The 14,140-nt window shown below is 47.0% G+C and overlaps 1 protein-coding gene across 1 annotated transcript in view; it reads left to right on the top strand.

Annotated features, from left to right (window-relative positions):
• The first annotated feature begins 1,577 nt into the window (after window positions 1-1,577).
• The window catches only part of SLC9A3R2 (SLC9A3 regulator 2), a 118,675-nt gene continuing 106,112 nt past the window's right edge, over window positions 1,578-14,140 (top strand). The window contains exon 1 of the mRNA XM_030211350.1: window positions 1,578-2,119. Within this exon, the coding sequence (XP_030067210.1) occupies window positions 1,910-2,119 (210 nt within the window). The 5' untranslated portion in view covers window positions 1,578-1,909. The remainder of the gene's footprint in view (window positions 2,120-14,140) is intronic.

Below are 14,140 nucleotides of genomic sequence, written 5' to 3'. Positions count from 1 at the left end.
CGGGGCTGGTGGTTGGGAGGCAGGGATAGTGCTGGGCAGACTTATACGGTCTGTGCCAGAGCCGGTGGTTGGGAGGTGGGGCTGGTGGTTGGGAGGCAGGGATAGTGCTGGGCAGACTTGTACGGTCTGTGCCAGAGCCGGTGGTTGGGAGGCGGGGCTGGTGGTTGGGAGGCAGGGATAGTGCTGGGCAGACTTATACGGTCTGTGCCAGAGCCGGTGGTTGGGAGGCGGGGCTGGTGGTTGGGAGGCAGGGATAGTGCTGGGCAGACTTGTACGGTCTGTGCCAGAGCCGGTGGTTGGGAGGTGGGACTGGAGGATGGGAGCCAGGGATAGTGCTGGGCAGACTTGTACGGTCTGTGCCAGAGCCGGTGGTTGGGAGGCGGGGCTGGTGGTTGGGAGGCGGGGATAGTGCTGGGCAGACTTATACAGTCTGTGCCAGAGCCGGTGGTTGGGAGGCGGGGCTGGTGGTTGGGAGGCGGGGCTAGTGCTGGGCAGACTTATACAGTCTGTGCCCTAAGGAGCACAGGTACAAATCAAAGTAGGGTATACACAAAAGTAGCACACATGAGTTGTCTTGTTGGGCAGACTGGATGGACCGTGCAGGTCTTTTTCTGCCGTCATCTACTATGTTACTATGTTACACTGCCTCTCACCACTCTCTGTGACTCTCTCATAGCGTCACCTCTGATCTCACACACTGTCTCTCAACACTTTCTGTCTTCCTCATAGTGCCACCTGTAACCTCACAAGCAGTCTCTCAGCACTCTCTGTGACACCCTCACAGTGTCACTATCCTGTATTCTCCCCATCCCATTTTTGGGGTGTAATGAGGTGTCTTTTTCCTTCAGTCACCTTTCCTATAAACTTTATTTTTCCGGGGGGGGGGGGGGGGATGTATTGTTCACAGCCACTTTGTAACACTGTGTCCTGGGAATTTCAAACCAACTGAAGTGGTAACATGGATTAGCCCTGTTTAAATATAGGGATGGGGTTTGCTCGGGCCCCTGTGTCTGAAATTCTGAAAGGGGGTTTATTTCTCCTAATCCCATGGCTAAAGTCGTGTGCCAGCCCTGTTAGTCCACTTTAAAATAAGAAGATAGTAAGATACCCTTTTAATTGGACTCAATGCATGATAGTTTGAAGGGGAAAGGTAAGGGTGAAAGATAAGAAACAGAGAGAGACGGCCGGGTTATCAGAACGAAGTAGCATTTTATGGCTTCTCTAGCAGTAGAATCACATTATTATAAGCCATAAAATGCTACTGCTGTAACTTCTGTCACCTCTTTGTCACCCCCTCTTGAGACCTTACAACGCTTTTACCTTTCACTTAGATATTTTACTGCTGTCATCTTTTGCTCACAATGTCCTGATCTGTGAAAGAATGTATTAAGGTAGAATGATACGAATAAAAATCATCGTATTGGTTGTTTTCTTTCTTTTTGGGATCAGGAAATAAATATTGTCACAGCGGAGCGGCATCTGCACCCGAGCAAAGAGGGTCGGGGGAGGGAGAATGTCTGGCTCCGCCCACAGCTCAGGAGGAGGAGGAGGAAGAGGAGGGGGAGAGGCATCCGTCGGTCGGATTGCGCTCGCCAGCTGCTACTTCGTTCGCAGCTTCCCACCGGCAAGGAAGACACCGCCACCGGCTCGGGAGGGTCGCTGAGTGACCTACACCGGACAGTCCAGGAGCTTCCATCCCCGCGTCTTACTTTCCTTCGCCTCCTCCGCCCCCGACCCCTGATCCTCGCCCCCTCTCCCGCCTCCGATTCCCTGTTCTCCATTGTCTTATTCCGCCCCCGCCCCAACCCTCGATCCCCCCCTTCTCCATTGTCTTCCTCCGCCCCCAACCCTCGCTCCCCCCCCCCCCCCCCCCGACCCTCGCTCCCCGGAGCCGGCAGGAGGCAGCGCCATGGCCAAGGAGCAGGTGAAGCCGCGGCTCTGCCACCTGCTGAGAGATGAGAGCGGATACGGCTTCCACCTGCACGGAGAGAAGGGCAAAAGCGGGCAGTACATCCGCAAAGTGGAGCCCGGATCCCGGGCAGAGGCGGCCGGACTGCGGGCTGGAGACCGCCTGGTGGAGGTCAACGGAGTGAACGTGGAGAAGGAGACCCACCACCAGGTCTGAAAAACACCTTAATCCCCAAATAGTCCCCAAACCCTATCTGTCCCCCCTGGTCTGAAGCACCTTCACCCTAATTCTACCCCTGCCCAGTTCTCAAACCCTTTAACCCTGTCCCTAACCCTATCTCTACCCAGGTCTAAAGCATTTTAACCCAAATCTTACCCCTCCCTGGTTCTGAAGCATTTTAAACCTAATATTACCCCTCTCCAGGTCTGAAAAACACCTTAATCCCCAAATAGTTCCCGAACCCTACCTCTCCCCCCTGGTCTGAAGCACCTTCACCCTAATTCTACCCCTGCCCAGTTCTCAAACACTTTAACCCTGTCCCTAACCCTATCTCTATCTCTACCCAGGTCTAAAGCATCTTAACCCTAATCTTACCCCTCCCTGGTGCTGAAGCATTTTAAACCTAATCTTACCCCTCCCCAGGTCTGAAACACCTTAATCCCAAAACTAGCCCTAACCCTATCTCTCCCCAGGTCTGAAGCACCTTAATTTTAATTCTAACTCTAATCTTACCCCTCCCTCCCCAGTTCGGAAGCATTTTAACCCAAATTGTACTCCTGCCCATGTCTGAAGCACCTTCACTCAAATGTTATTAGAGGCATTTTATTGAAGAGTTTAATTAAGCCACATGTAGGGTTATTGGTGTTACATGGTTTTTTTTTAAATGTTGTAAATTATGGTTTTATGAGTGGTAGTTATAATCCACTTTGATATGTGGGATATAAATTTGATAAACTTACTTACCCCTCCCCAGGTCTGAAGCACCTTAACCGCAACCCTGTCACTAACCCTAACCCTATCTCTCCCCAGGACTAAAGCACTTTAACCCTAATCTTAACCCTCCCCAGGTCTGAAGCACCAGCACCGTATCTTCATCCCTGATGTATTCCTTCTCCAGTCTGAATTCCAACCCTAACCATAATCTTATACTCCCCCCCCCCCCCCCCGTGTCTGAAGAGCCTTAACCCCAGCCCTTATCCCTAATCTTGTCCCAATCTTCAACTCTGACATCTGAAGCACCTTATTCTGATTCTAATCTTATCCTTCCCCAGGCCTGAAGCACCTTAAACCCAAACCTTAATTGTAGACTTATCTTTTTCCAGCTCTGAAGAAGCTTAACCCTGACCTTAACTCTAAATTTGTTCTTTCCCAGTTCTGAAGCAGATTTATCTTAACCAGTCTGTCAACTATTCCTGCCAAAGCAAACCCCAAAACCTATCATTTCCAGAGTTTGAAGCACTTTAACCCAACCTTAACCTTAATCGTATTCTTCCCTAGGACCGGGAGTATTAATCCCCACCCCCCAACATGCACACAAAATCTCCCTTATTCTGATCCTTAGCCATTTGTAAGTCTAAGTGCTTTGAAAATACGCCTCCATGTAGATGAAACCTTCACCTTATTTAATCTCAGTACCAGCCTTCACTTTAACTACAACGTTTAGCCAAATTTCAACCCCTTTACCTATCCTTCCTTACCTTGATCACTAATTGGGTACGCCTTCACCTATCAGTGTGATGTTGTCATGAACTCTGGTGAAGATCAGCTTCTCAGCTGTATTCATACATTAGGTGTATCAGTGTGATGTCCACATTGGGCTCTGGTGAAAATCTGCCCTTCAGCTATCTGTGCTGTATTTAAGGCTTTAAGTCGACCAGAGAGATAAACCTGCCGGGTTACTGAATTCTTATCTGAAATGCTCTCCCATCTCTATCTCTAAATTGCTCCATCTACAACTTCCTTCTTTCTCTAACCTTATCCCAAACCCTGGTTCCTCAGTCCTTAATCTTCAATATTCCTTTATCTCTACTGCTAAGCTCTTCTGTAATTCTCCTTCTTCATCCTTAACCCCAAACCTGTTTGATGGTGACTGTCCTCCATCCCTCACTTTATCCCAAACCTTGTTCCATCCCTAAATTTATATATTATTATGCCTTTGTGTCGCTCCATGGTGCGACCACACCTTAAATACTGTGTGCGATTCTAGTCACTGCATCTCAAAAGAGATAATATTGGAATTAGAAAAGGTACAGAGAAGGGTGATGATAAATGATAGGATGACTCCCCTTTGAGGAAAGGCTAGGGCTTTTCAGCTTGGAGAAGAGGTGGCTGAGGGGAGATATGATAGAGGTCTATAAAATACTGAGTGAAGTTGAACTGATAGACATGAATCACTTGTTTGTTCTTTCTAAAAATATTAGGAGTAGGGGACACACAAGTAGTAAATTTAAAAGAAATTGGAGAAAATATTTCTTCACTCAATGTGCAATTAAACTCTGGAATTTGTTGCCAAAGAATGTGGTGAAAGTAGTTAGCTTAGCAGGGTTTAAAAAAGGTTTGGATAACTTCCTTAAAGTCCATAAGCCATTATTAAGATGGACTTGGGAAAAACCCACTGCTTATTTCTAGGATAAGCAGCATAAAATCTGTTTTTCTGTTCTGGGATCTTGCTAGGTACTTGTCACCTTGATTGGCCACTGTTGGAATCAGGATCCTGGGCTTGATGGACCTTCAGTCCTGTATGGCAATGCTTATATTCTTACATTATGTTATAATCTGCTTCGCTTTCTGTCTGGTCCCTAATTTGTACTACCCTCTCCTCTCTTATTGTGAAATCCAATTCTGTCCCTTTCCCTCACTCTAATCCTGACCCTGGTTCCTTTTCCCGCTTCTGCTCCTGCTTCTCTTTTGTCACCAGTGTCAGTCCTAAAACTCTTTCTATCCCCAGACAGTTAATCCAGCCTTTTCCCTGGTTTGTATCACTATTGCCAACACAGGGCCCCTCATATACCACAATTCTGCCTGGAAACTCTGTCCAAGTTAGCTGCTACTTAGCTAAAAAGACATTGCAGTGTGTATGTCTGGGGTCCAGATAAAAAGTTTTCCATCCAAGAAGATGATTAAAACAGTTATTTCCATAGCAAAGGAGCAGAGACCTGGAGTCTTGCTCGTTAGGAGTGTATGTATCACACTCACTCTGACACTCTGAGTCCCTTCTCTCACTCATTACAGCCTCAGTGCCTGTTCACTAATCCTGATCACTTCTTTCATGAGAGACTAAGAGGGGAATTTTCAAAAGGGGCGTCCAAGTTGCAATTTGGATGTCCTTGCAAAACGGCGAAATCCAAGGGCGAGGAAACCCGTATTTTCGAAACACAATGGATGTCCATCTTTCGTTTCGAAAATACCGTCAGAGACTTCCAAATCCTTAAATTTGGACGTTTCTGACTTTTGGCGATTTTCGAAACCAAAGATGTCCATGTCAAAAATGTCCTAATGCAAGCCATTTGGGCGTGGGAGGAGCCAGCATTTGTAGTGCACTGGTCCCCCCCCCCCCGACATGCCAGGACACCAACCGGGCACCCTAGGGGGCACTGCAGTGGACTTCATAAATTGCTCCCAGGTACATAGCTCCCTTACCTTGTGTGCTGAGCCCCCCAAAACCCACTACCCCCAACTGTACACCATTACCATAGCCCTTACGGGTGAAGGGGGGGCACCTATATGTGGGTACAGTGGGTTTCTGGTGGGTTTTGGAGAACTCGCTGTTTCCTCCACAAACGTAATAGGTAGGGGGGGTATGGGCCTGGGTCTGCCTGTCTGAAGTGCACTGCAGTACCCACTAAAACTGCTCCTGGGACCTGCATGCGCTGTCATAGACCTGAGTATGACATCTGAGGCTGGCATAGACGCTGGCATGACATATTTTTAAATATGTTTTTTGAAGGTGGGAGGGGGTTAGTGACCACTGGGGGAGTAACGGGAGGTGATCCCCGATTCTCTCCAGTGGTCGTCTGGTCATTTCCGGCACCTTTTTGTGCCTTAGTCATAATAAAAACACGTCCGGGTGAAAATGTTCAAGTGTTCGTCAGGGACGTCCTTGTTTTTTTCGATTATGGGTCAAGGACGTCCAAGTGTTAGGCACGCCTAAGTCCCGCCTTCGCTACGCCTCCGACACGCCCCCTTGAACTTTGGCTGTCCTTGTGACGGAGTGCAGTTGGAGATGTCCTAAATCGGGTTTCAGTTATACCGATTTAGACGTCCATCTTCCGATTTATGTCAAAATAGGGACGTCCTTCTCTTTCGAAAATGAGCCCATATGCCTTCCACATAGACGACTAATAAATAAACTGGTTCCCTTGGTTTGCGCCATAAAGTGACTGACTGGGTTAGGAACTGGTTGAGTGGAAAGAGACAGAGGATAGTGGTAAATGGAGCTCATTCTGAGGGAAAGGATGTTACCAGTGGTGTGTTGCAAGGTTCGGTTCTTGGGCCTGTTCTTTTTAACATTTTTGTAAGCGATTATTGCTGAAGGGCTGTCTGTTAAGGTTTCCCTCTTTGTGGATGATACCAAAATCTGTAATAGGGTAGACACCCCTCATGGTGTGGATAACACGAGAAAGGATTTAGTGAAGCTAGAGGAATGGTCTGGAATTTGGCAGCTAAGATTTAATGCTAAAAAAATGCAGGGTCATGCATTTGGGCTGCAACAACCCGAGGGAACGGTACAGTTTAGGGGGTGAAGAACCTTTGTGTATGAAAGAAAAGCAGGATTTGGGTGTGATTGTATGTGATGATCTTAAGGTGGCCAAAATATTTATTTATTTATTTGTTACATTTGTACCCAGTGGTGTGCTGGAGCGGGCTCTCACGGGTTCGCGAGAGCTGTTTGTTACGTTTTTAAGAATTTTGGGAGCCGGTTGTTAAAGTAGGCCTCCCCATGGCTACTTTAACAACTGACTCCCAAAATGTGGGCTTGGGCCCCCTCCTGAATTCTCTTTTACTTTGCTGGCAGTGATGCTGGCCCCACCAGCCAAGTAAATAGACTGCTGCTGCTCCCTGTTCCTTGTTTCTGACTCTGAGCATCAGGCTGGGACTTTTCATGCAAGCGCAAGAAGGTTCCATCATGCTGCTCAGAGCCAGAAACAAGCAGCAGAGAATGGTGGCAGTCCATTTATTGGCTGGTGGGGCTCGACAAAGGTATGCCTAGCGTGCCCGCACAAGGGAGGGGAGAGAGAGGCATGTATTCCCCCACCCCCCCAAAAAAAGTTTCAGGGCCGGCTATGCCCGGATACAGAGTACCCATTGTTAAAATTTTACCAGCACACCCCTGTTTGTACCCCACATTTTCCCACCTATTTGCAGCCTCAATGTGGCTTACATAGTACCGTAAAGGCGTTTGCCAATTCAGTTGATAACAAGTACAAGGTTATATTGTGGTCAAATGAGGTGTAGGTGTGAATCAGGCATCATGAGGGTCAAGGGAATGAAGATTGTAAATTGTCCAGTACGATCATTGGTTATGCTGTGTTGCTGGGTGTGGGGGGATTTACGTTGGATGGTGAAATCCAAAAACCCTTGGTGACTTCAGCACTGCTGAAAAAGATGATGGTGAAAACGAGAATGATGCTTGGGTGCACAGGTAGAGGAATGGCCAGTAGGAAAAAGGTTCTGTATAAGACTCTGGTGAGACCTCGTTTCGAATATTGTGTACAATTCTGGAGACCACAACTTCAAAAGGAAACAGGATGGAGAGTCGTTCCGGAGGGCAGCTACTAAAATGGTCAGTGGTCTCCGTCATAATGCATATAGGGGCACACTTAAAGATCTCAATATGTATACTTTGGAAGAAAGGCAGGAGAGGGAAGATATGATAGAGACATTTAAATATTTATGCAGTATAAATGCACAGGAGGTGAGTCTTTCATTTGAAAGGAAGCTCTGGAAAGAGGGGACGTAGGGTGAAGGTGAAAGAGGGCCGACTCGGAAGTAACCTGAGGAAATACTTGATGGAAAGGGTGGTAAATTTGTGGAATGAACTCCCAGTGGAAGTACTGGAACGAGGGGACGTAGGGTGAAGGTGAAAGAGGGCCGACTCGGAAGTAACCTGAGGAAATACTTCATGGAAAGGGTGGTAAATTTGTGGAATGAACTCCCAGTGGAAGTACTGGAACGAGGGGACGTAGGGTGAAGGTGAAAGAGGGCCGACTCGGAAGTAACCTGAGGAAATACTTCATGGAAAGGGTGGTAAATTTGTGGAATGAACTCCCGGTGGAAGTACTGGAACGAGGGGACGTAGGGTGAAGGTGAAAGAGGGCCGACTCGGAAGTAACCTGAGGAAATACTTCATAGAAAGGGTGGTAAATTTGTGGAATGAACTCCCAGTGGAACGAGGGGACGAAGGGTGAAGGTGAAAGAGGGCCGACTCGGAAGTAACCTGAGGAAATACTTCATGGATAGGGTGGTAAATTTGTGGAATGAACTCCCAGTGGAAGTACTGGAGACAAAAACAGTATCTGAATCCAAGAGAGCTTGGGACAAGTACACAGGATCTCTAAGGGAGTGATAGGGAGAGCGGACGGCATGGATGGGCAGGCTGGATAGGCCATATGGTCAGTAATGCATAGTTAAGCTCTGGAACTTGTTCTGGAGGATATAGTAAAAGCTGGTCATATAGGTGGGTTTAAAAAAGGTTTGGACAAATTCCTGGAGGAAAAGTCTTTAGTCTGTTATTAAGAAAGACCTTGGGAAGACTTCGGTGGTGGTGGTGGTGGGGGGATTGGTAGCCACAGATCTTGCTACTTTTTGGAATCCTGCTAGCAGGGCTGGTGATAGATATACAGGGGCCAGAGCAGAAACTGGAGAGAGAGCTCCAAAGCCCACCTTCAGGTTATGCCTCTTTCAAATTGAGCCAGGCTTGGGACCTCCTGGTTGCCACTCCCTAATGCCTGTCAGGTACTTGTGACCTGGGGAGACCACTGTTGGAAGCAGGATACTGGGCTAGATGGACCTTGGGCAGTTTTTTTGGTTACCTCATGTCCAGGTACTGTAGGCTCCAGGGCCTTTTCTGACTCCTGGGGTTTGGTTTCGCATGTAGCTTCATTTCATGTTTGGCTTCCAGACTGGTTGGGCACTGCCCCTGCTTCTCTGCTGAGTGTTTGTGGCCGACGCTGAATGCAGCCAGTGTTTCACCAGCAGTGCTGAAGTCACCCAAGGCTTTTGCTAGTCCTTCAAGAGCTCCTGGCACGTCTGGTGGAGCAGCTAATTATATCATTACGTTGGGCATGGCTGATAATGTTCCTTATGGCATCCTCTCAAATGGAAACAGGACTGACGTGGCGGGATATCTCTGAAGAATGATTAGCTAGGTCAGGCTGGTTAAAGTGTCTCTACCGAGGAACAGGTGAATAAGATTTGTACAATTCTGATGATTCAGAGTCGGAAGTGATCTGCTGGTACCAGTAGGCAGACACATTTAAACATTTAGAGCAGTTTTCCAGCACTTGGAACAAACGTAGGCTGTCAGATTTGTTGTTACTGTATTTCTGAGCAGAACTTAGAGGTGTTTTTAGCTGAGCTCTGACTGTACATGGACTTGGATGTGGGGCTACTTGGTGTCTGAAGGTAAAGCCACTTCTGCTGTGATCCCCCCTGAATCCTGGGTGTTAAATTAGCAGCTGAACCCTGACTGTCAGTCCTTGGAAGCTGTATGACCCCTGATCTCCCCCATCCCTTTTATCTCCATCACCTGACCAGGATTAGCATTTGATAAGGAATGAAGGAGCTCTGCTTCACCTTTACTTTGGGAGAAATGTTGGTAATTGATTAAGATGTCCTGTGAGAGGAAGCAGGGCAGCGCTGGAGAGAAGCTTCAGCTGACGGGGGTTGGGGACCCCCAGCAGCCAACCCAGGGGCCCCAGATCCAATTTTTTGGGGGGGCCAAGTCCCCAAGGCCCCCCCATAGCTATGCTACTGGTGCTGACATGGGACAGTCCGTGCTTCTTGGCCCTTCCCTCCTTGTTAACTGCCCACCCTGGTCAAAGGGTGTTGATTAATGTAACATGTCCCTAATTAGAAACCCTGTGGTTTGTTTTCTGGTGTATAATCTATTCCTGGCTGCTGAAAGATGAATTTTGAATGTACTTCTGTCTAAGATTTTAGAAAAAAGCTTGAATTGTTTGCAGGAGGTTTTTGGAAAGAATTTTCCAAAGCAAGCGTCACTGATTCCCCTTGTACGGAAAAGCAGTGAAGAGCCTTTAGGATTGCAAATGTCAGGTCTTCAGAGGCCCAGTGGTGCTTCAGAGGCCCAGTGAAGGCCTGTCTTGTCCCCACCTTTTGTCACTGGAACAGTTTAGGTGCCAGAGGGAATCTCGGGCTGGTGACCAGGTTGGCTTTTCTCTCTTTACCTGGAAGGCTAGTTGGATGCATGGGATACCTTAGGAGTGTGGAAATACTCAGAACGCAGAACATAAGGCAGAGGCCTGGTAGCAGTGATGCCAGAGCAAATCGCGAGTCTATGCTGAGGAATATAGAACTTGCAAACTGAGGGGTCCTTTTACTAAGGTGCGCTGGAAAACAGCCTGCGCTGGTGTAGACGCATGTATTGGACGCGCACAGGTCTATTTTTCAGTGCACCTAAAATAAAGGCCTTTTTTTTTTTTTCAAAAAATGGACGTGCGGCAAAATAAAAATCAGCGCGTGTCCATTTTGAGCCTGAGACATTACTGCCACCCATTGACTTAGCGGTAAGGTCTCACGCTTTAACTGGGCGGTAATCTTTAGTGCGCATACACTGCCGATTACCGCCACGCATTAGAAAATAGAATGTATTTTCTGCCACGCGTATTGGACACGCATAGAAATTAGAATTGCCACCAGGGGCACGCGGTAGTTCTAATTTGACGCACGTAGGTACCTGGGAGCCTTTTTAAAAGGTCCCCTGAGATCTTTTCCTGTAAAACAGACATACGGTCATATCTAAAAGTCTGTAAATAAATGTAGTTTTTTCTATCTCTGGGCTTCCAGCTCCTTCAGCTTATCAATAGAAATCAAACCAAATAAAACATGGAAAAGAAAATAAGATGATACCTTTTTTATTGGACATAACTTAATACATAACTTAATAACTTAATGCCCTTCGAAAGCTAATCAAGAAATGTATTAAGTTATGTCCAAATGTATTAAGTTATGTCCAATAAAAAAGGTATCATCTTATTTTCTTTTCCATGTTTTATTTGGTTTGATTTCTATTGATAACCTTAAGAGTGGACTAACACGGCTACCACACAGCTCCTTCAGCTACACTGGGCTTTTCCCTTTCTTTCACTCTTCTCTCTCCATCTCTAGCCCCCCTATAGCAGTGACTATCCTTTGGCTGAGAGAAGCCTCCAGAATTCGGTTCAAGTCGGTGCCTGAACCCGCCAGGAGGTTACTGACTGTGAATTGAGTGGTGGATACTTTTGGGGAATGGAATGCAAAGTATTTGTGTTTTCAGCTGCTTCAGACAGCCATTGCTTCTACTTTCCACTGCCTTCCAGGAATGATATTTTGCAAATTTCCAAGCACAGCACGGACGGACAAGCAGGGTTAGAATGTTGCTCTGTTTATCTGCTGTTTATGTAAAGCTTGCTTGGGTAGCTGGACTGAGATAGTATATAACACAGAGTTCAAACAGCCCATGTAAGCTAGCAGGAGAAACAGTGGGGTCAGAATTTGGGGGGGGGGGGGGGGTGGAATTCATTTGCCTATTCTAACTCACCTTGAATCCTTGAATATTAAACCAGATGGTGTGGTTTAATATTAAGAGAGGTGTGGAGAGGGTTTATTCAAAAGTGAAGGTTCTAGACTTAAAAAAAAACAACCCTAACTTTGTTCAGTTGGAAGATTATCTCAAGGAATTGTTGTCTGGATGGGAACATCTGGAAGAAGTTGGAAAGCACTGGGCAAAACTGAAAGGAGCTATTGTAAGGGTAACAAACCTTTTTGTAAGGAAAGTAAAAGTGGAAAAGGAGGTTCTCAAAAGTAGTAGCTGAAAAGGTAAAGAAAAACCTTTATAAACTACAACTACTACTACTATTTAGCATTTATATAGCGCTACAAGGCATACGCAGCGCTGCACAAACATAGAAGAAAGACAGTCCCTGCTCAAAGAGCTTACAATCTAATAGACAAAAAATAAATAAAGTAAGCAAATCAAATCAATTAATGTGAACGGGAGGGAAGAGAGGAGGGTAGGTGGAGGCGAGTGGTTACAAGTGGTTACGAGTCAAAAGCAATGTTAAAGAGGTGGGTTTTCAGTCTAGATTTAAAGGTGGCCAAGGAAGGGCTCAGGAAGTTTATTCCAGGCGTAGGGTGCAGCGAGACAGAAGGCGCGAAGTCTGGAGTTGGCAGTAGTGGAGAAGGGAACAGATAAGAAGGATTTATCCATGGAGCGGAGTGCACGGGAAGGGGTGTAGGGAAGGACGAGTGTGGAGAGATACTGGGGAGCAGCAGAGTGAGTACATTTATAGGTTAGTAGAAGAAGTTTGAACAGGATGCGAAAACGAATAGGGAGCCAGTGAAGCGACTTGAGGAGAGGGGTAGTATGAGTAAAGCGACCCTGGTGGAAGACAAGACGGGATCGCAGAAAGGGGAAGACAGGAGACAATATCTGGAAAAGCTAAGAGAAGCTGGAAGAGTAGTCGGGAAAGCAAAGATTAAAAATGGAAGAAAAAATAACCAATACGGTAAAGTGGAGGGACAAGACATTTTTTTTTAGATATGTTAGTGATAGGAGGAAGTGCAAAAGTGGCATTGTGAGATTCGAAGGTGAAGGGAAGAAATATGTAGAAGCTGAGAAAGATAAGGTGGAATTGCTTAACAAATATTTCTGTTCTGTGTTCACAGCTGAATGGCTGGGAGCAGAACCGCAGTACACAATAACAATGGAAGGGTGATAGTCCTTAGCCAGCTCCTCTGTTGGCTCCGCTGGTTCCCTGCTCCCTCTGATGTCATTTCCTGTTCCAGGGCAGGGAAATGGCGGAGCCAACAGCCACGTGGCTGCTCCCAGCACCCACAGGAGGTAAGAGCAATGCACCCGGGAGAGATTGGAGGTGGGGGGAGGTGATGCACCAGGGGGGTGCTGCACCTGGGGGGGGGATGCTCACGGCGATCCACCCCGGGCGGCAGATGACCAGAGGAACACCACTGCACTCTTCAATTATGCTTTAATTACTGCTTTTTTTTCATATTTACTGGAATCTTCCCATCTGTAAAACAACAATTCATAATTTGCAGCAAAACTGGAGCAGCAAGATCTCTCAAGTATTTACATAGTAACATAGTAGATGACAGCAGAGAAAGACCTGTACGGTCCATCCAGTCTGCCCAACAAGATAAACTCATATGTGCTTCTTTATGTGTATACCTGACCTTGATTTGTATCTGCCATTTTCAGGGCACAAACCGTAGAAGTCTGCCCAGCACTAGCCCCGCCTCCCCCCACCGGCTCTGCCACCCAATCTCCGCTAAGCTTCTGAGGATCCCTTCCTTCCGAACAGGATTCCTTTATGTTTATCCCACACCTTTTTGAATTCCGTTACCGTTTTCCTCTCCACCACCTCCCTCGGGAGGGCATTCCAAGTATCCACCACTCTCTCCGTGAAAAAATACTTCCTGACATTTTTCTTGAGTCTGCCCCCCCTTCAATCAGTTTTGGAGACGGCACCTTCAAAAAGATATAAACAGGATGGCGTCGGTCCAGAGGGTGACTACTAAAATGGTCAGTGGTCTTCGTCATAACGCATATGGGGACAGACTTAAAGATCTCAATATATATACTATGAAAGAAAAGCGGAAGAGGGGAGATAGGCTTGAGACATTTAAATACTTATGCGGCATAAATGCACAGGAGACAAGGCCTCTTTCAATTGACAGGAAGCTCTGGAACGAGGGGGCGTAGGATGAAGTTGAAAGGGAAGAGACTCAAAAGTAGCCTGAGGAAATACTTCTTCACGGGGAACGGGTGGTGAATTTGTAGATCGGCCTCCAGGTGGACCCGATGGAGATAAACAGCATCTGAATCCAAGAGAGCTTGGGACAAGTACGTAGGATCTTGAAGGAGTGATAGGCACAGTAGGTGGCATGGATGGGCAGGCTGGATAGGCCTAACTTAGTCTCACTCACACACACGAGGAGTGACACGGGCTGCACATACTGCAGCGGGACATGTTTATTCACTCCTAACCACCTCTC

Source organism: Microcaecilia unicolor, chromosome 8 (assembly GCF_901765095.1).
Source record: "Microcaecilia unicolor chromosome 8, aMicUni1.1, whole genome shotgun sequence".
Classification (NCBI taxonomy): Eukaryota; Metazoa; Chordata; class Amphibia; order Gymnophiona; family Siphonopidae; genus Microcaecilia; species Microcaecilia unicolor.
The sequence above is the reverse complement of the archived record's forward strand: the minus strand, read 5'-3'. Positions and strand labels throughout refer to the sequence as shown.